At 38.3% G+C, this 20,581-nt stretch overlaps 1 protein-coding gene across 1 annotated transcript in view; it reads right to left on the bottom strand.

The window, feature by feature from the left end:
* The window catches only part of LOC150084429 (uncharacterized), a 182,486-nt gene that overhangs the window by 142,073 nt on the left and 19,832 nt on the right, over nt 1-20,581 (bottom strand). Inside the window, exons 4-5 of the mRNA XM_090376226.1 lie at nt 15,198-15,286; nt 7,564-7,675 (exon numbers count right to left, since the gene is read on the bottom strand). Of these exons, the coding sequence (XP_090232352.1) occupies nt 7,564-7,675; nt 15,198-15,286 (201 nt within the window). The remainder of the gene's footprint in view (nt 1-7,563; nt 7,676-15,197; nt 15,287-20,581) is intronic.

Here is a 20,581-nt window from a genome sequence, read left to right as displayed (position 1 = left end):
AAAATCTGTAAAAAGTTTTTATCGCTTTACTGTTTTAATAAACTGTAATTCTGTTACATGGAAAAGTGCTATATTTAATTATGTTTATTTTTAAGTTTATTAAATTATATATAATTATTACTGGAGTTAATTCTCCATGCAATGTCCTTTATATGGAGTATTAACTGTAAGAGGGATAGCAGTTTTCTATAAGAATCCAAATGAAAAAAAAGTAACAGAGAATGTACTGCTTTCATTTTCGTCGCTTTTGCACTGAATAACATAATTCAGGTCAACAGCACTAGAGTTTACGCAAACTATGAATTCTCATAATTCAGTAATTGTGAGTGGTTGATTGTAGCAAAGGTTTGTTTCATTGCTAGTTTATTTTACACTTTTCTGCTTCTTTTTTCCTTTTCGAAAATTATAAAAGGCTCATAGGTAGCAGTAAAAATTACCAAGAAAAGAATTTTGATAATACATTTGCTGTCTTTTGGTGACAGTTCTTGTCTAATCCAATATATGAATGAAAAGGAAATTGGTGGATATTTGTCATTAATGTCAGTTCTGCTATAACGCGGTACATGTGTTCCTAAAAATCTCTGCATTATGGTATTTCGTGCATTAAAAACAACAGGACTTATGGGAAAATAGAAATAGGGTCAGAGCACCCAAAAAAAATAGTAGGAAACCCAATAATATTGCTAACACAGGTTTAAACATCTTAAATTTCTAATAAATAAATAAATATTATAGTAAATATAACACTTTACCTTGACAAGATATGAAGTTTGTTTGATTGATATTTCTGTTCACTGACATTTTTTTTGCATTGCAAAATTTAAAACAGTAAAAAAGATGATCAATCAATAATGACAAAAATTGCACACACAAAAGAGAAGATTCTGAAAATTTATTTATGTTTTTTTATATGATTGAAGAGGAAGGAGAAACATCTCACCACAACGTAAAAACCCACAGAGAATTCCAGCTATCAGTATTATTGCAAATGCAATAAGATCAAGTTTACTACCAGTTTATAATTAGACTGCGCTGACAGAAAAGCCCAATGAACTGGGAACTGCAAATTGTTTTTATTGTTTTATGGTAGTGATATCCAGAAATGTGCTCCTCCGCTCGCACTATCCCGCCTCTCAAAATTTCTGTTCAAACAGAAAATTTTGCAAATAGAGCGAATGATAAGTTTGATAACAGTGTCTCTGACCAATACAATTACAGTAAATGGGAAATATAGCTCTTGCACATTTAACATTAGACATTTTTTAAGCTTCGTAAACTTGTATGTATTGCTGCGCAGGTCACTACATTCAGCTTGGTGCTGGGTTTTACGTTCACCTGGTATTACTCGCAGATGAAATTGTGCATGAGCCAACGCAAAAATCGCATTATAGTCGCATTGTTCCCTAATATATCAATTGCATTGAAGCAAATTTGCATTGCAAAAATGCATGTTATAGCAGAACTGACTGTACTCATTCTACTTTTCTAAGATTATTCTAACATTAGAATTCTTTAATAACTGAGGAAGTAAATATTATCCAGGATTCCCTTTAGACTTTTTTTGTAATATACCATGTGTGCCTGCACTTAAAATTTTTTAAAGTTGATTAGATTTTCAGTAGTTGACTGTTTCCAAACTGATTCCAACCTTGGATTTTTAATGCCCTTGCATTACAGTAAAACCTCAACTTAATGGACGATATGAGAATAATGCTCATCCGCTAAAACCAATTATCCATTAAACTTAAAAGAAATACATATGTTTCCAAAGCTGCTAGAATGTTATGAAAAAGTGCCATACTATGAACACAAAAACATTAAATGTTGTAACATTGTATTTTATTGTGTTTCATTATATGGAACAGAATAGCTTGAAATATTTCTGTCATATAGCAATAATGTAAACTCTGAATAAAGCTTAAGAGTCTGAATAAACTGTAAACTCTGACTAAAGCTTGGAGTCTGAATAAGCTGCAGTCAGAGTTAAAGAGCTTTCACATCCTCTCACTGAATGTTGGGATTACTTCCTACTATCTGACATGTTCTCAGCAGACTGATGGGATAATGCTGAGGGAAATCCTGGCTCCCTGGCACTCTGTTTGGAGAAGTCTTAGGATTGTGATATACCATCAAACTGAAGCAGTTATATCACTAAATTCTATATGGATGAATTACTGTATTACATACACTATTCCTTTAAGAGCTGGTATATCTGCAGTGGCTTGTAGAGGATTTTGGTATGGCAGTTTCTGTTCTTGTCAATGTATTTTATGTATTTTATATGTATTTGTATTATGAAATATTTAAGGGCAAAGACTTCATGCTATGAGGTAGAATGACTAACATATAGGTTAGTGCAAAAGCATTATTTTAACATAGTCATCTACCAAAGTAGTTAAATTAATTAAATTGGCATTGTTTTGGTTATATCTCATATTGTGAATGCCTTCACAACAAGTTGCCACGGAATTTTACTACCTCGAATAAGTAACACTTCACCAGTGGAGAAGACTACTGTTACTTATTCTCAGTGGATACCACCACCCAGACAGCACCGTTTCAAAGCTTGGCTTCTCCTTGGTGGGTGGGCAGGTACCCTGGTGTTGTAATAGTAACAACCCAGTTATGAAGTATGACTTCACAATATAAGAGATACCTGATGGTGTGCAGTGATACAGACTATAAAATATTTAAGGGCAAAGGCCTCATGCTATGAGCTAGAATGACTAACATATAGGTTAGTGCAAAAGCATCATATTAACGTAGCCGTCTACCAAAGTAGTTAAATTAATTAATTAAATTGGCATCGTTTAAGTTAGGTTTGGAGAAGACTACTGTTACTTATTCTCAGCGGAAACCACCACTCAGATGGCACCGTTTCAAAGCTTGTTGGCTTCTCCTTAGTGGGTGGGCAGGGCTGGGTTGTCACTATTGCAACACCAGGTTACCTGCCCACCCACCGAGGAGAAGCCAACAAGCTTTGAAACGGTGCTGTCTGGGTGGTGGTATCCACTGAGAGTAAGTAACAATAGTCTTCTCCACTGGTGAGGTATTACTTATTCGAGGTAGTACAATACCGTGGCAACTCATTGTGAAGGCATTAACAATATGAGATATAACCAAAACGATGCCAATTTAATTAATTAATTTAACTACTTTGGTAGATGGCTACGTTAAAATGATGCTTTTGTGCTAGCCCATATGTTAGTCATTCTACCTCGCAGCATGAGGTCTTTGCCCTTAAATATTTTATAGTCTATATCACTGAACATCAGGCATCTCTCATATTGTGAAGTCATACTTCATAACTGGGTTGTCACTATTGCAACACCAGGGTACCTGCCCACCCACTGAGGAGAAGCCAACAAGCTTTGAAACAGTGCTATCTGGGTGGTGGTATCCACTGAGAATAAGTAACAGTAGTCTTCTCCACTGGTGAAGTGTTAAGAAGAACTCTTTATTATATACAGAAGGCATATTGCTGTATACAACTCCCTTCATGGCTACAAGTCAGGGATTTACATAAAAGAAATTATACAACATATATTTTTTTTCCCTCCTCGCCTTTTCCCATTATTATATGGGGTCAGCGTTTTTATTGTTTTGGCATGCAATTTTTACGGCTGGATGCCCTTCCTGACGCCAACCCTCACCCTTTATCCAGGCTGGGAATATGCGGTGGTCATTCAGTGACCTGCTACATCCTCCGTATTTGGTGGGTACGGGCTCGAACCCCGGTCTAATCAAGAAGTGTGTGCTATGCACTACTGCTCCTGCCCACCTGGCTATGGAGGCGCCAAATTATACAACATAATAAACACACAAAAAAAAAAAAAAAAAAGCATTATGACTCCAGAAATTTTTGAACACTGGGGTGATGGATCCATGGCAATGATAATAGGTCCCCGAGAACAGGTTCTAATGTCCTCTGACGTGGTCCTGGGAAGGAAGTCGACCAAGTACTTTCTGTCTATATTCCTTGTCGACTGCGAATTTGTAGACGTCACCGTCCAAGGACTGTATGTCTTGCAGCATTTACACAGGTAGGAACCGATCAGATAGCTTTAACTGGTTTGGAATGGCCTGTAGGATTGGATTAGCCCTAAGGCTTGGGACCGGGATCCCATCCGCAGTTAGCCCAGAAATCTGGTACTGAAATAATGCCGACCATCATTTTGATGGCAAAGACGAGTCTTTTCTCATGAATGATGGCAGGAAGACGTCTGGTGTTGAGAGCTGCTGCCATCTGGGTGGTCCTTAGTGCAGGGGGAAGCCGAAATTTTCATATGGCCCACTTCAGTAGCCAGAATTCCCCTGCAAAAATCTGTCTAAGATGGGTCATAGCAGTTGAAGTGCAGACTTCGGTGCCATAGAGTATGACCGCATAGACACGTCTTAATATATCTGCACCCTACAGCCCAGTCATAGATGTGCATAAGTTGTTGTTTAATCATCCACCGGAGTCAACAGAACTTTATTTGCAAGTGGTCTATATGTGGTAGAAAGGAGAGCTTTTGATCGAAAATAACGCCCAGATCTGTATGTTGTTGGACAGCAGAAATCACAGATCCTCTTAAAATGGGTTGCACTAGTGTTGGGCTCCATTTGAGAGAGAGAGAGAAAGTCAGCTGTTTTGACTTCTCAGGATTGATGTGAAGTCCGAAACCAGAGAGGAAGGCCTCAAAGTTCTGGATTTTCTGAAGGAATAAGGCATTGATGTATTCAGCAGTCTCCAGGGCTGATGGGAGTAAACAGTTTTATGTCATCAGCAAAGGTGATGATATCAGTTCGGCCCGTCACAAATGGCATGAGAACAGCTGAGAACAAAATTCCGGACAGGACCCCACCTTGTGGGACTCCAGCAGTAATAGTCCTGGTGTAGTGCTGCCTGGACTTCGATATACGTAACAGTGATTTTCAAATGGTGCTCAAATACCTCGAGGACCTTGGTAGTGGTTGTGACTAACTTTGTAGCGGTGGATCTTGACTGGGCAGCATAGTGGATCTGTGGTAGCTGTTGTGGCATAATTTGGATGGTTAATGTTCTCAGAAGAGATTTCTCAAAGAGCTTTAATAGGCATGATGCAGAGGAAACCGGACGAAAGTGACTGGGCTGGGAAGCAGAGCGTGTTTTCGGCAGTGGTCTTACTAGATAGACATGCCACATAGGAGGAAAAAATTTTTGATTAAGGATCTTGTTAAATAATAACAGGATAGGATCAACAACAAATGTACTGAGGCATTTCAGCATAAACTGAGGAATTCCGTCAGCACCGGATGCGGCTGTAGGTGCTATGCTATTCATTGCGTCGATCAGCTGGTATTTGGTGAGGTGAACTGAATTTAAGGGGTCTGTCAAAATTGGATTAATTGAGAATTCCATTGGTGTAGTGGATTCTGGCTGAGCAACGAACCTATTTATATGGTCGAGCCAATTGCCCATATTGAGTGAGTCAATGGCATCCTCTGATTGGATTCTATGGAAGGGCTTCCCCTTGTTTATGGTATCCTTTAGGTGAAATTTTATCACCTCCCTCTTGTTCCGAATAAAAAGCACCCTAGCTTAGAAATAGGCAGTTCTGTCCGAGGGTGAGCCAGAGTTTTTCCACTTTTTTGTGCACTGTTTAACGTGGAAACTTTGAAACTTTTGTATTCCACCAGGCCTTGGAATGCTCTGTGATGGTTAGTTTCTTCATTGCAGCATAGAGAGAAACATTGACAATTGTTATTGAGCATTGACCATTAATGTTGCTGTAAACGAAGATTTGATTTGATTTGGTAGTTGTTGGCGCATCGGCTTCTGTGGCCATATTGCACCTCTCAAGGTTTTTGCAGTACTTTGATCCAAGCCCGAGGCGGGAATCGAACCCGCGACCTTTGGGTTGCCGGGCAGGTACTTTACCCACTCGGCTAGCCCGGTCGGCGCTGTAAACGAAGAAGAGAGAGAGTCAGATCAACTGCTGAAGTAACAACTGGGAAAGGAAAGTAAATGTGAGTGTGAGACACAGTGTTTAGAAGTGTGAGACTGAGTTCATCCACCTTTGGGTATCCACCTGAGTAGGTCCCCAGTGTCCATTAAAACCACTAAGAATGAAAGGAGTCAGCAACTGAATCATTAAATTCACATGATCTTGAAGAGAATCTGAACTTGTTGGAAACATATTGATGGAGACAGAGTTAGAGAAATGCCAAAAAAATGCAGACTGAAACAGCCTCCAAGAAAGTTTAAATGTAATGGGCTGATAAGGAATTTAGAATCAAGCAAACTAGCTATACCTCCATATGTGAAAACTATATTTCACATATTTTTAACAACAAACTACATCTGGGGCTAAGTGTTTTATGTAGGCACTATATAGGAGTCTATTACTTTATTAGCTCATGTATATCACAACATTCCATCAATATTGTGATATATGTGTGAAACCCAGCATTACACAGGATTGAGATTGAAGTATTGGTGGCACATTCAGTTCTGCTCATCGAAAGGCTGTATGCAATTCTACAGATGTGGCATAACCATTGCTTTATACATCAGGATAATTACTTCTTTATCCCTGCTGCCAAAATTAATGTAACACTGACAAACCATATTGGCTGTTCCTGGTTGCCTGTCTGCACTGCTCAGTTGTTGTTGTTATTTGGTTTTTAGGAGCATTAGCAACTAAGGCCATATTGCTCCAGGGATATGCGGTGGTCATTCCCTGACCTTTCAGCATCCTCCATATTTGGTGGTCACGGGCTCGAACCCCAGTCTAATCAAGAAGCGTGTGCTCCTGCCCACCTGGCTACGGAGGCGCCGCACTACTCAGAAAACATCATATCGGACTGCATAATCAATTATTCCCATACTTGTAAAGCCTTATCAATCATGTTCAACTGCACTGTGTTTTTCCTGTGATGTGATGCTATACAGTACACATCAGAACCGTTTTGAGAGTGTGTCCCAAAATCTGCTGATAGGTTTGAGAAAAAAATTTTGTTGCATGCATACACACCTAAGCTTCTTTTACTTAACTGCTATGTAAAAAAATTTGGGACAGCAGCAAATGCTGTGTGCAAAGAAAATCTTGCATGTCACCTTGGACATGCATGGCATAGGTTCACCAGCCCCTGTATGTATTAAATAAATAATGCATCTATAATTCCACAGCAAAAAAAAATTCTGGCATGTTTTCTCCAATAATATTATTATGTGTACAGAAAAATTGTGCTTGACTCAAAAACATTCAATTTTTAAAACATTATTCAAGAATGCACAGTATTCATAAAACAGGAGATTACTTTACTTCATTTTACATAAACAAAGCGCTACACTGCAAGTTTGTTTGTATAACTTCACTAAGGATAAGGTTAGGATAACTTTATTCTCTAAAAGTTTTGGAGAAATAGCCTCCTCCCTTTTCAGATAAATTACAATTATGAAATTACTACATAAAATTAAAAAAAACAAGTTCTATGTCACAATCAGTGACTGGTTCAAGATATTCACAATGCTGTCCTAAAGGAAAAGAATATCTTGAGTATAATTAAACCAGTGAAAGATGAACCAATAATACTTACTAAGCTCCCCTCCTCGGTGAACACCCCCAATGCCACCTGTTACAAAAACTTTAATGCCCAACTTGCTAGCTACAATGATTGTTCCAGAAACTGTTGTTCCACCTGTTAGTCCCTAAAATTATATACATACATTCATAACTACTATTAAAGTTGGGTTTAAGTTAAATTAGAATAATTTCTAATTAATCACCATGCAAAATAATGTTTTAAGTAATAGCTAAAAATGCTAAACTTTAAATACTTGTTGGCCTTGAATAAATTCCATCTGCATCTGTGATTAAGTTCGTGAAACCACTATACATGAATGGCATTACATACCTGACAACTCTGAAACCAAAGAACATTTTGCACACAAAAATAGTGTTCTCCCCAGGATCTATCAAATGGGTGCACCACTCGGTGAATTTAACTGACTGCTCTGCTAAAATTTAAGCAATTCTCGAAGTACCGTATAGTACCATACAATACTGCTCACTGATCTCGATCAGTATTAATTCGAACATACTATACAGTCAAGATCAATGTGACAGGAGCATATAATGTTATATTATAAGTTAATTTTTGCTCTGGATCGCTTAAGTCACATTTATAAATAACAGAAAATTTTATAATATTGTGAAGTATTACACTTCCCCACCTGGTTACTTCATAATGCCACCCGGATGGCAAAATTTTCTGGGGAGAACACTAAAATACCTGCAGAAATATATTCTGCTTGCACCTTCGAGATGGTGGGAGTGTTATTAATCCTGAGTATAATCTAATGTGCATGGTCTAAAACACTGCACCTAGTATACTGGGAGTAAATATTTATTCCATCTAGGAATGAATAAACATAAACAGAGGTCGAGGTGTGGCATCCATATCACACAGAATAAATGCCACACCCCCCTCTGCATTGCCAGATAATTCTAGGGTGGGAAATCAGTCTCATCATCTAGTGCAGCGTTTCCCAAACTGGGGTCCACAGACCAGTTCCAGAGGTCCACGAAACGGTCTCTGGAACTGGTCAAATTATTCGTTCTATGTATAGCAAATTGATAATAAAATAAAGTTATCATTATATATTTATGTAAAAATAAGAATCAAGTTGAGTTGTTTTAAACACAAAACTGAATTTTCTCTTCAGTTTTACTTGTATATACATATGCATGTATATACAAGGGGTTTCCAAAAAGTAAGGTAACACATTTTTTCTCTTGATGATGTTTAATAATACAAAGTTGAAATTATATACCAAGGAATAAGTGAACATGCACTACTTCTCCACAAAGTCTCCAGTTTTATTGATGCACTTGTCCCAACAATGGATCAGTTTATCAATACCAGTACTGAAGAAGTCCGCACCCACATGCAGCAACCAACATCGCACCGCCTGATGAACTTCCTCATCCATGGTGAAATGCTTTCCTGAAAGGTGTTTTTTTCAGAGGGCCGAACAAATGAAAGTCTGAAGACACCAAGTCTGGGCTGTAGGGGAGATGTGACAGTTTCCCAACGATTATGGCACAACCACTCACGAGTGGTGTGGGCAGTGTGTGGAGTTGTGTTGTTGTGCAACAAAATCACTCCGCTTGTCATGAGTCCCGGTCGTTGGCATCAAATGTTGGCTTTCAGTTTTTCCAACATTGTGCAGTAAAGCTGTGCATTGATTGTTCCTTCCTTCGGCAAGAAATCCACCAACAGAACACCTTGGCGATCCCAAACACTGTGGCCATGACTTTTCGGACACTGGGAACAGTTTTGAATTTTTTGCGCACAGGATATTGTGGAGGTTTCCAGGTCATGGAGTCTTGTTTGCTCTCCAGGGTAAAGTGATGAACCCATGTTTCATCTGCTATGACTATGCAAGCAAAAAAATCCTCTCCTTCGTTGCTGTATCGCAACATGTTCTCCAGACACATCCCCATGCATTTTGCTCTGTCGGGACACCCAGTGGCAGCACACCTTTTGAAAGCCAATGACATCGTGAACAGTCGACTTACTCACATTCACTATTTGTACAATTTCACACAGTTTTACTCACCCTGTTTTCAAGAACGATGCCCTTAATGCATGAAATGTTTTCTTCTGTCTTGCTCGATGAAGGCCTGCCCGCCCGATGTCGATCTTCAATGTCAATGCAGCTCACTTTAAATTCATTGCACCAAAAACACACCTGCTTCTTTGTCATCACCTTGTTGCCATACACAGCAACCAGTTCACGGTGAATGTCACTTGGTGAAGACCCTTTTGCTTGCAAAAAGCGAATAACTTCACAAACACCTATTTTGGACCACACTCACATGGTAGCCATTTTTCAACAGGAATCTGCTGTGAGGCAACAGTACTGCAACACTGCAGTGGCGTTCTTTTTGAACATTACTAACAGGTCTATCTGTCCACTGCGTTTCATCTCATTCCCTTTCACCATTATTAAGAAAAAAATGTGTTACTGTACTTTTCGGAAACCCCTCATATATATATATAGGGGTCGACAAACCTTTTTTTAATTTTTGAAGGGATCTGTAAACTTTTTTTGATTTTTGAAGAGATCCGTAGATCTCAGCAGCTTGGGAACTACTGATCTAGTGTGACATGAGCACTTTGTATGTTGAAGGACCGAAGTGGGAAAATCCACATTTAGTCTCCAAAGCAAAGCTCCAACAATCCCACCTCTCCTATCATGCAGTATGACTGATGTCTTTTGAGGTTATGAAGGGCATCATGGAGAGACCCAACGTTCCTTTCATTTCAAGGATACAGCTCTAAAATGGTTTTTGCAGGCCAGCTACCAGATAGTCCACCAGACTGAACCTATTGATAACTCTCTAGAAGACATCTAGATCTTAGTGTAGAATTTCACTGCCTACACTCTGCAATATAGTTACAAGAGGGAGTCTAAGTGGTGTCGAGGCCACATTATGTCAAGGAGTTGGATAGATTACTGGGTGTATGGCATATCAGAAAATGTCATTAATTCATACATGTTTTCCCACCTTTAAGTTTACTTTACCGAATGCATCATGAATAGCCAAATTAACAGAAGAAACTTATCAGCAAAAAGTTCTAAACATCTTTCACTTCACATATACAAGGTCTCAGTTCCAATCTCAGCAATGTCCATTTCCATCTACAGCCAAGCCCTACATACTCTTTTCTGATGATAGAGTCTCAATTATCAGTTGCCTCAACCACTACTTCTCTCAGTGCCCCAGTTATTTGCTCTATGGTCCCTTTTTCTTCAATGATGGCACATGTCCACTCTGTTATTCCTTAACAGAGATTTGCTAATTTGGGATCTCCTCGGTATTAATATCACTCTTCCCCATTCTATTAAATTTATTTGTTGCCCCTATACTTCTCTAACACTACTAATAACGCAAAAGTCTTTGACTTCCTTTCTTTGAAACTCGACTTTCTCCAGTTTAACTTATCTAACAGTGAGATAATTGTCATTTGAGTTTTTAATGCTCAAAATTGCAGCTGGCTTCAGTTTCCTAGTTACACAGATCCAGCTAGTCAAGATGCTCAGACTCTTGTGATTACTAAAGACCTAACACAACTTTTACTTTTACCTACCAGGATGCTGGAAATTCTAACCGTAACCCAACACACTTGCTTTTTTTTTTCTCACCAAAGTACATTCTTCAAAGTGCACAGCAATGTTATTGTTTCTCCAGGCATTTTACATCTGAATGTGGTGATTGCATTCTCTTCAATGGAGTCTCTCTCTCTCATTCATGGCCATTCTCAGCATAAGGTCATTTGAATTACAAAATGGAATAAGCTGTGTGATTTCCATTCCCCATTTCTTTGGTTGGATTACTGTTTTAAACATTCAAATACCAATGTGTGCTCAGACCATATCAGTGAAATTAATCTTGTAGGGCTGAAAACCTTTATTCCTCATTTGACCTTTATCTAAACACTGGTTTTCCAAAAAATATGCTAAGACTGTCCAAGATAAGAATGTAGTATATCACAACTGGTTTCTGTCCAAATCTCTAGCTTTATTTTTTGCCTACACTAAATAATGCTATACAGTATATATATCAGTGGTTCTCAAACTTTTTAATATGAAGCCACCCTAAATCCATTATGAAAATTTCCAGGCACCCCCAGCACAGGGTGCATGGGCGCTGGCAGAATATTTTGTAAGGTGGTGCATGTTTCCACATGGTGCACCACATGCATCACAAAAATGCATGAAAAAAAAGTTTGGCTTTTGGTACAGGATTTTTAAACAAATTTTTTTTTATTTAAAAATTGGCCTCACCACATTTTATGCATAATTTCTATATCTCTAAGAATAATAAATTGTACGAAAAAATCTAAATTAAAGAAATAATATTCGATTGTTTTTTCATACTTCTTTTAATGTTTTTAGAACAATAAGTACATTTTCTAATTTATATCCAGAAACTAAAATAATTCAAAATTAAAAAAAAAAAAAAAAAAATTATATTGAAATTTTATTAATTTTAGGGCTAAGGGTTAAGTGAGTATGAGCGTTCACAGCGGTGCTGTGCTGTTTCAAATACAGTGTACATGACTGACAGCTTGGCTGTTCCATATATGTAAGTGTATGTACACTTTCATAAACACTGAGATGCGGTCATCAATTATTTCATGACAACTTCTAATTTACACAGTTGCATTAAAATCAACGACGTTTTGTAGCGACGTCCACGATGTAAGCCGATGGTAAATTTGACATTGCGGGACCCCTATAAAGAGTAAGCGGCACCCACTTTGAGAACCACTGGTATATATCATTGCTGGCATTATGATGCTAAAGCCTGCAACAACTGTAAAACAGTTATTAATCAATCCAAACTTGATTTTGAACAGGCTAAGGGTAAAAATCTTTAGATAAGAAAATAAAAAAATTTACATGCTATATTTAACAAAATAAACAAAATAGTTTAATCAAATTAATCACTCTTAAACCAAGTGAAAGCAAGTGCTGAAACTCCAGCATATTGCATATTTAGGGAACTACTGCTGTTACCATAAATAAAAAAAAAAATTTAAAAAGAATGTTAATTCAATTAAACTGTTTGTTTATTTGAGTGGGAAATTTGTTTTTTGTTCAAAAGGTAGTAGAGCATTCTGGTCTCTTACCAGAGCTAATGGCCATAAGTTCTTTCCATCTATACACTAAAGTTACATAGTTTTACTGTGCATCCTCAGGCAAAGATAAAGCTGACTTACTAGCTTCCTTTTTTCTTCTAATTCTTGTATAAAAGATCTTTATATCCTAAATAATTTCAAGATTCTTGTATAAAAGAAGTTGACAGCCTAAATAAATTTAAGGCTCAGCTGGACAGGTATTTCAAACGAACGGAAGGGTGAAATGGGAGTGGTTTTTTTTTTTTTTTTTTTTGGCTGATGCTGCATAAGCTTGCTTTCTTGCATCATATGCCTCTACTAATGCTAATGCTAATCTTGGTAAATCACTTCAACTAAACTCACTACGTTCTCAATGCCTCCCATAGTCTTACAACAGAAGGATGTTAGAAAAATTCTGAATAATCTTGATGCCAAGAAAAGCATGTTGGTGCATAAATCATTATAATCTTTAGCTTGTATCTCTTAGAAATCTTGAGTATTAGTCTTGACACTCTTGGTGATGTACTTTTGAATTCCAAAATGTTGTTTTTAAAATCTTTATGGACCAGAATACTGACCAGACAATACTACTGTTACTAATTATCTCATATAGATTATTCATTTACCTACCAGAATACCATACAATCATAACCATGTAGCCAACAAGCTTGATCTTTTTCTCACAAACAACCCTTCTAAGTACACGGTTGAGGTCAGTGGTACTTTAGGCACCTCAGATCACAACTTAGTTATCTCTTCTCCAATTGAGCCTTTCTCTATTGGCCATTTCCCACCCATGGTGTTTGGCATTACAAGAATGCAAAATGGGATAATCTGTGAGATTTCTTTTCTTTTTTTTGCTTGGTCGGATTTCTGTTTCAAATCTTCTGATATCAACATTTGCTCAGATCATGTCAGATAAATTATTCTTGTAGTGTCCTTTACTCCACACTCGACCTTAAAATCTCGTCCTTTTTCAAAAACTTGGTTTACCAATAAATGTGCTAATACTGTTCAAGCCAATTACGATATTGCACATCGTAACTGGCTTGAATCTAAATCTCCAGGTTCATTTTCTGCCTAAACCAAAGCTCGTAATAGTTGCAAAGCAGTTATTAATCAATCCAAACTTGATTTCAAACAGGCTAGGAGTAGAAAACTTGTTTCTTGTCCAAATGGTAGCCAAGCATTCTGGTCTCTTGCCAAAGCTATTGGCTGCAACTTTTGTCCATCTGTGTTCCCATCTCTGTCAAAAGTGGATGGTTCTATTGTTGCTTCAGCCAAGGATAAAGCCATCCTGCCAGCATCCTATTTTTCTTCCATATCGTATATTGATGATCTTGGTAACCCCCCCACCATTCTCAGTATGCTTCCCATTCAATGCCGCCTATTATCTGTCAGAAGCAGTTTGGACAATCTTGATGCTAAAAAAGCTCAAGGTCCTGATGTTATTTCTCCCACTGTTCTCAAACCTGTGGTCCTGAACTCACTCCTGTTCTGTGTAGCCTTTTTTTACTTTCTTATTCCAAGGTGTTTTTCCTTCAGCTTGGAAATTTGCTCATATCCAGTCAGTTCCTAAAAAGGGTGACATCTCCCTTCCATCCAGTTATCATCCCATTGCACTTGTACTCTTTCTAAAGTAATGGAGAAATCAATTAACTAACAACTCTTAAATTAACTAGAAACCTTCCATCTGATCAACAATTGCCAATACGAATTTCATAAGTATAATTAAAAATAGGAAAAAAATTAATACTTAAATGCATTTATGAACATAGTTTTTCAATTTTTTACAAACTTCCAAATTCCTTAAATTCACTATGGGTTGCATTCATACAGTCAGAAATCCACTCACCAAAGGGCAAAACCCTGTATTGTTCATCGGATAAATACAAATACTACGCAAGTAAAAAACAAAAATTAAAATGAAATATTTGACAAAAGCATTGGTTATACCTTTGTGGGTCAACCACAAAGTTCGGTACTATAAATAAAGCTGTGGTATTCTAGTAATTATCTAATAAGCTAACTATATTCCCAAAATGATCAAGGATCACTGTAATCTCAGAGAAAAGTTGACAGACATAGTGATACAAATTTCCAAATCTAAGAATAAGTGATATCAATTCACCTTATACTTAGAAAGAAGAAATTTTACTGAGAAAATACTGAATAAGAAATACAAGGCTTTGTGATCTGATGGTACACCATTAGTAATCCAGACCTCTGAATCCATGAGTTCTATAAAAGATCACGTTGAAGAGCAATATAAACCTTCAGCCAATTTAAACCAGGCAAGTTTAAACTAGCTGAACGTATGACAACTTTTAGCATTTAAAAACATCCTAGTAATTTTAAAAATGAAAATTTCTGGAGAGCCTAGTAATTACAGTGTCCTATTCTAATGGAATAGGACACTGAAATCCTCTGGAAATACAGAACTGCAGATATTATGAAAAGGTAGTCATCTACTAAGCACAGAAAGGTAATCTACTAAGGAAAGGTACTAAGCTTTCAGCAGAAACAATCAAAAAACATACCTTACTTAAAACATATGGCAGATCTCTTCTAGAAACTTTGTACACTTCTTGTTTACTTGCAAGGATCTCCATTTGATGTTCATCTAGCCCTGAAAATTAACATATTAAATAAATATCAAGTTATGAGTAACTGCTCGTACCACTATTGTTTCAGTGTTTTGGGCGAATATCGTAGAACATAACAAGTAGTGCAGAAGAATACAAGGGTTTTAATCGTGATATATAAGTAGTTTGTGAAGGTTTTAATTACTTGTTGGGTATATATTTTTTGTATTTAGCTAAGGAACTAATGAATTTAACATTGTGATCATTACGGCATAGAGTAACTTGATAGCAAATATCTCATACTTGATAGCAAAATCCTCTGGAAATATTATTAAATCCCACCCTTATCCAGAAATTATCGTCCAAGCAGCTGCGAATGCTGTTCCAAAAACATCTGCCCGGTTTCCACCATTTCCCAAACCTTGGTGGAATTCACAATGCACAGCAGCAAAAAAGGCTCAAAACAAAGCGTGGGAGATATTCCGCCGATATCCTACCACGACCAACCTTGTAACCGTGAAACGCGCACGAGCTAAAGCACGCTATATCCGCCGTCAGAGTCAAAAGGAATCGTGGATCCGTTTTACTTCATCAATTATTCAAGTCCACTAGTACTATGTTGGTCTGGAATAAAATCCAGAAAATGAAGGGAAAATATACATCCCACCCTTCTTCAATCCTAGATTATAATGGATGCACTATTGCAGATCCAACTGCAATAGCCAATTCTCTTGGGGAAACATTCTCTAACATCTCTGCAACATCTTCGTATTCCCCAGAGTTCCTGGTCCTGAAACACAAAATTGAAAAACAGGCTCTTAATTTAAAGTCTAAGAGCCTTTATCCCTACAACAGGGCATTCACTATGGAGGAACTAAAAAGAGCCCTCACTCTTTCCAAAGCAAGTGCTGTTGGACCAGATGGCATCCATTATGAAATGATTAAGCATCTTTCATTAAAATCTATGGATTATCTGCTCCTTCTATATAACAGAATCTTTATTGAAGGGCAGTTTCCGGATTCCTGGCGCAAGGCAATCGTTCTTGCCTTTGCTAAGCCAAGGAAAGGATCCAAAAGTCACTACTTACTATCGTCCTATTGCTCTGACTAGCTGTCTGTGCAAAATCCTGGAGAGAATGGTAAATTTTCGTTTAATCTGGTATTTAGTAGTAGTAGTAGTAGTGGCATGTGATGCAAGAAAGCAAATGTACGAGCTTATGCAGCATCAGCCAAAAAAAAAAAACACACCATTCCCTCCAAATGCCTGTCCAGTTCCTCCTTAAATTTATTCAACCTATCAACTTCCACAACGACAGATGGAAGTTTGTTCCAGCAATTAACCACCCGCTGGCTAAAGGAAAATTTCCGCACATCTATTCTACATCTGTCTTTTCTTAATTTGAATTTATGCCCCCTTAGATTCGTAATCTGAACAAGTGGAAGGATCCTATCAGAATTCAGCGTGCTCAACCCATTCAAGGCCTTATATACCTCAATCAGATCACCACGCAGGTGCCTAGTCTCCAGCCACTGCAATTTGCAGGACTTAAGCCTCTCTTGGTAAGAGGATCCCTTCATTCCCCTCACCAATCTAGTTGCCCTTCTCTGTACACGCTCAAGTAAATCTACATCCTTCCTAAAATGAGGCCTCCAGACGTGTACGCAGTACTCAAGCCGTGGCCTGACCATTGCCTTATACAGAGGGATAATCACCTCCTTTTCCCTGCTAGCAAAATTCCTATATATCATTGACAAAACCCCATGACCTGCCCTGGCAGCCTGTCTACATTGCTCAGAAAACTTCATATCTGCCTGCACAATTACTCCCAGGTCTTTTTCATTTTCTACCGCCTTAAGTGTAGTACCACACAGTTGGTATGTTTCTCTGGGGTTACTTCTACCCATATGTAGTACTTTGCATTTGTCAAGGTTAAACTTCAGTTGCCACTTCTTAGCCCATCTGCCCAAATTATCCAGATCCTGTTGCAGTAGCACACTGCCATTACTGTCATTAACAACCCTGCCAACCTTTGTATCATCTGCAAACTTCGACATTAAGCCTGATATACCTTCATCAATATCATTGATAAATATACAAAACAACAGTGGACCTAACACCGAACCCTGTGGGACTCCACTAATAACATTAGTCCAAGAAGAGCAGCACCCATTGATTACCACCCTCTGTCTTCTAGCACTTAACCATCCTTTTATCCATTGTAGCAACTTACCCTTAATACCATTCTGCTCCAATTTGTACAATAGTCTTCCATGCGCAACAGTGTCAAAAGCTTTCCTGAAATCCAAATATATGATATCAAAATTATTTTTCGCATCCAGTTCCTTTGTAACCACATCATAATATCCTATCAAATTTGTCAGACAAGACTTTCCCTTAACAAACCCATGCTGTGTCTGAATTATTGCTGCAGTCTTGTCTACATGATCCTGCAATGCATCTTTAACCAGTGACTCCATTATTTTACCCGGAACAGAAGTTAAACTAACTGGTCTGTAATTACTCGTGTCACCCTTCGATCCCCCTTTGTGAATTGGGGATACATTTGCACTTCTCCAGTCCGTGGGAACCTCCCCCGAGTCCAAGGATGCTCTCATAATTATGGCTAAGGGTTTGCTTAGTTGCTTTGCCGTCTCCTTTAATATAACTGGATAGATCCCATCCACCCCGGGTGCTTTTCTTACATTTAACTTCAACAATTTCTCTTCCACTTTGCTCTCGGTTATTACAAAATCATTAAGTATCTTGCTACAATTTGATAACCTTCTGCCATTTTCAAACCTTAATAATTCCTCATGTGTGAATGTAGATGCAAAATACTCATTCAGTTTGTTTGCTATCTGAGCAGGATCATCAACAGTCGAACCATCGATGTCAAGTGGACCGATCAGATTCATCCCCTTCCTTTTAGAGTTTATATAAGTAAAGAAATCCTTGCTGTTTTTCTTAGCATCTTTTGCCAAGGATTTCTCGTAATCTGCCTTCGCTTGCCGAACCTCCTTTGTGACCTGATTACAGATTAACTTATATCTGCCATATGCTTCTGAGTCGCTTGATAATTTATATGCATCCCATGCATTTTTCTTCTCTGTTACGAGTCTCATTAGTTCATTTGACAACCATTTAGGCCTAAACCTTGAACAATATTTCTTAATAGGTATGAACCTTTTAGTAGCTTCCACGATTAATTCCTTGAATGCTTCCCACTCAGAATTTACTGTTGGTAACATCGTCAGTTGATCCCACTGTACAGAATTTAAAAACTGTTGGAGACCACTGTACTCGCCTTTACGGAAGCAAAATCCTTTCCTTTACCCCTGATAGTAGTTAAATCTTTAAGTAAATCCCACGTCAGTACACTGTGATCACTGCCACCTAGTGATTCTTTTATCTGCAAATTCCTAATACATGAATGATCACTGCTGATAAACAGATTAAGAGTATTACTTTCTCTGGTTGCCTCTCGAACATGCTGCTGCAGAAAACAATCATCCAATAAATCCACAAAAGTCTGACTAGTGTGTGAGTGCCCAATCCACAAGTTCCAGTCAATATTTGGGAAGTTAAAATCCCCCCATCCCATTATAAGACATTCTGATTTACTAGCCCACTCTATTTCTCTGTACAATTGTTCATTGTACTCATTCAAGTCATTAGGCCTATAACACACTCCTACTCTTATTTTTGCTTTCGCAGTGCTTATGTCACACCAAACTGACTCAACAGTGCACTGTTCATCTATATCAACTGATTGCACTAAATGACCTTCTCTCCAACATCCAGTGCGGCTTCCGAAGGAACCGATCCACTTTGGACCATCTTATTACACTGGAAACATCCATCCAGGATGCTTTCCTAAAACGTGAACATTTAGTGTCTGTATTCTTTGACATGGAAAAAGCGTATGACACAACTTGGAGATTTGGCATCTTAAAAGATTTGCATAGCCTTGGTCTTAGAGGGCAACTCCCCATTTTTATTAAAAACTTTTTAGTCAATCAATCTTTCCAAGTTCGTGTGGGATCCTCACTCTCTCGTTCCTTAACCCAAGAGGAGGGAGTACCACAAGGATCAGTCTTAAGTGTCACGCTTTTTGCCATTAAAGTAAATTCCATCACAGAACAACTTCCTCCAACTGTAAACAGTGCCCTCTATGTTGATGACTTTAGCATATTTTGTCAGTCATGCAACATGAGGGTTATTGAAAGACAACTGCAAAAAGCCATTGATCGTCTTAATTCCTGGGCACTTGCTAATGGCTTCAGGTTCTCGCCGGAGAAGACCGTTTGTGTACATTTTTGTCATAAGCGTAATCTTCATCCTGAACCTGAATTAAGGCTCGGACAAAATGCTATTCCAGTAGCGGCGGACACAAAATTCTTGGGACTCTTATTTGATAAAAAGCTGACCTTTCTGGATCACATCCGTCAACTCCACACAAAATGCACAAGAAGGTTGAATATTCTGCGCTCTCTTTCCTCTACATCTTGGGGTGCGGATCGATGCACCCTACTATGCATCTACCGTGCACTTGTACGATCCAGACTAGATTACGGGTCCCTAGTATACAATTCGGCCAGAGACAGTGCACTTCGATGGCTGGATCCTGTCCATCATCAGGCTCTTCGTATCGCTACTGGAGCATTTCTAACATCTCCTGTCCAGAGCTTATACGTCGAAGTAAACGAACCATAGTTATCCCTTCAACGTAAGCAGCTGTCTCTAAATGCTTTAAAACTGAAATCCCTGCCAAAAATGAAAATTTAAAACTGAAATCCCTGCCTACGTGGCCATTCGTTTTTGAGCCACGATGGGAAAATTTGTATAACACCCGTAAGACTGCCAACTGACCTTTTGGTATTCATCTTCAAGAGCTACTCAAAGAACTTAATATCAAGGTAGACAAGGTTGCCCAAACACCAAAGTAACCCCTTCCACTCTGGCATGCTCAAGTTCCGACATGTGACTTCTCCCTTAGAAACTGGGGAAAATCGGACACTCCACCATCTGTTTCCCTGCAGCTTTATTCAGCACACCGAACTGAACATTCTGACTTCGCGCCAGTTTACACAGATGGTTTGAAGTCGGAATCATATGTGGGATCTGCTGCTGTCTTTACAGATACCACTACATCGGAGCAGATTCTCTCTGAATGCAGCATATTTACTGCAGAGCTGCACACTATAGAGTTAGCCTTGGATCACATTAGTAAATGCCAATACCAACAGTTCATTTTATATTCCGACTCTCTCAGCGTGTTACAGGCTTTAATAACTGGGAGATATAATTCTCATCCAGTTCTGTCTAGCATTCAGCAGAA

This window comes from Mastigoproctus giganteus, chromosome 6, assembly GCF_048544385.1.
Source record: "Mastigoproctus giganteus isolate SK-2022 chromosome 6, ASM4854438v1, whole genome shotgun sequence".
In the NCBI taxonomy this organism is placed as follows: Eukaryota; Metazoa; Arthropoda; class Arachnida; order Uropygi; family Thelyphonidae; genus Mastigoproctus; species Mastigoproctus giganteus.
This window is presented reverse-complemented; position numbering and strand designations above follow the sequence as displayed.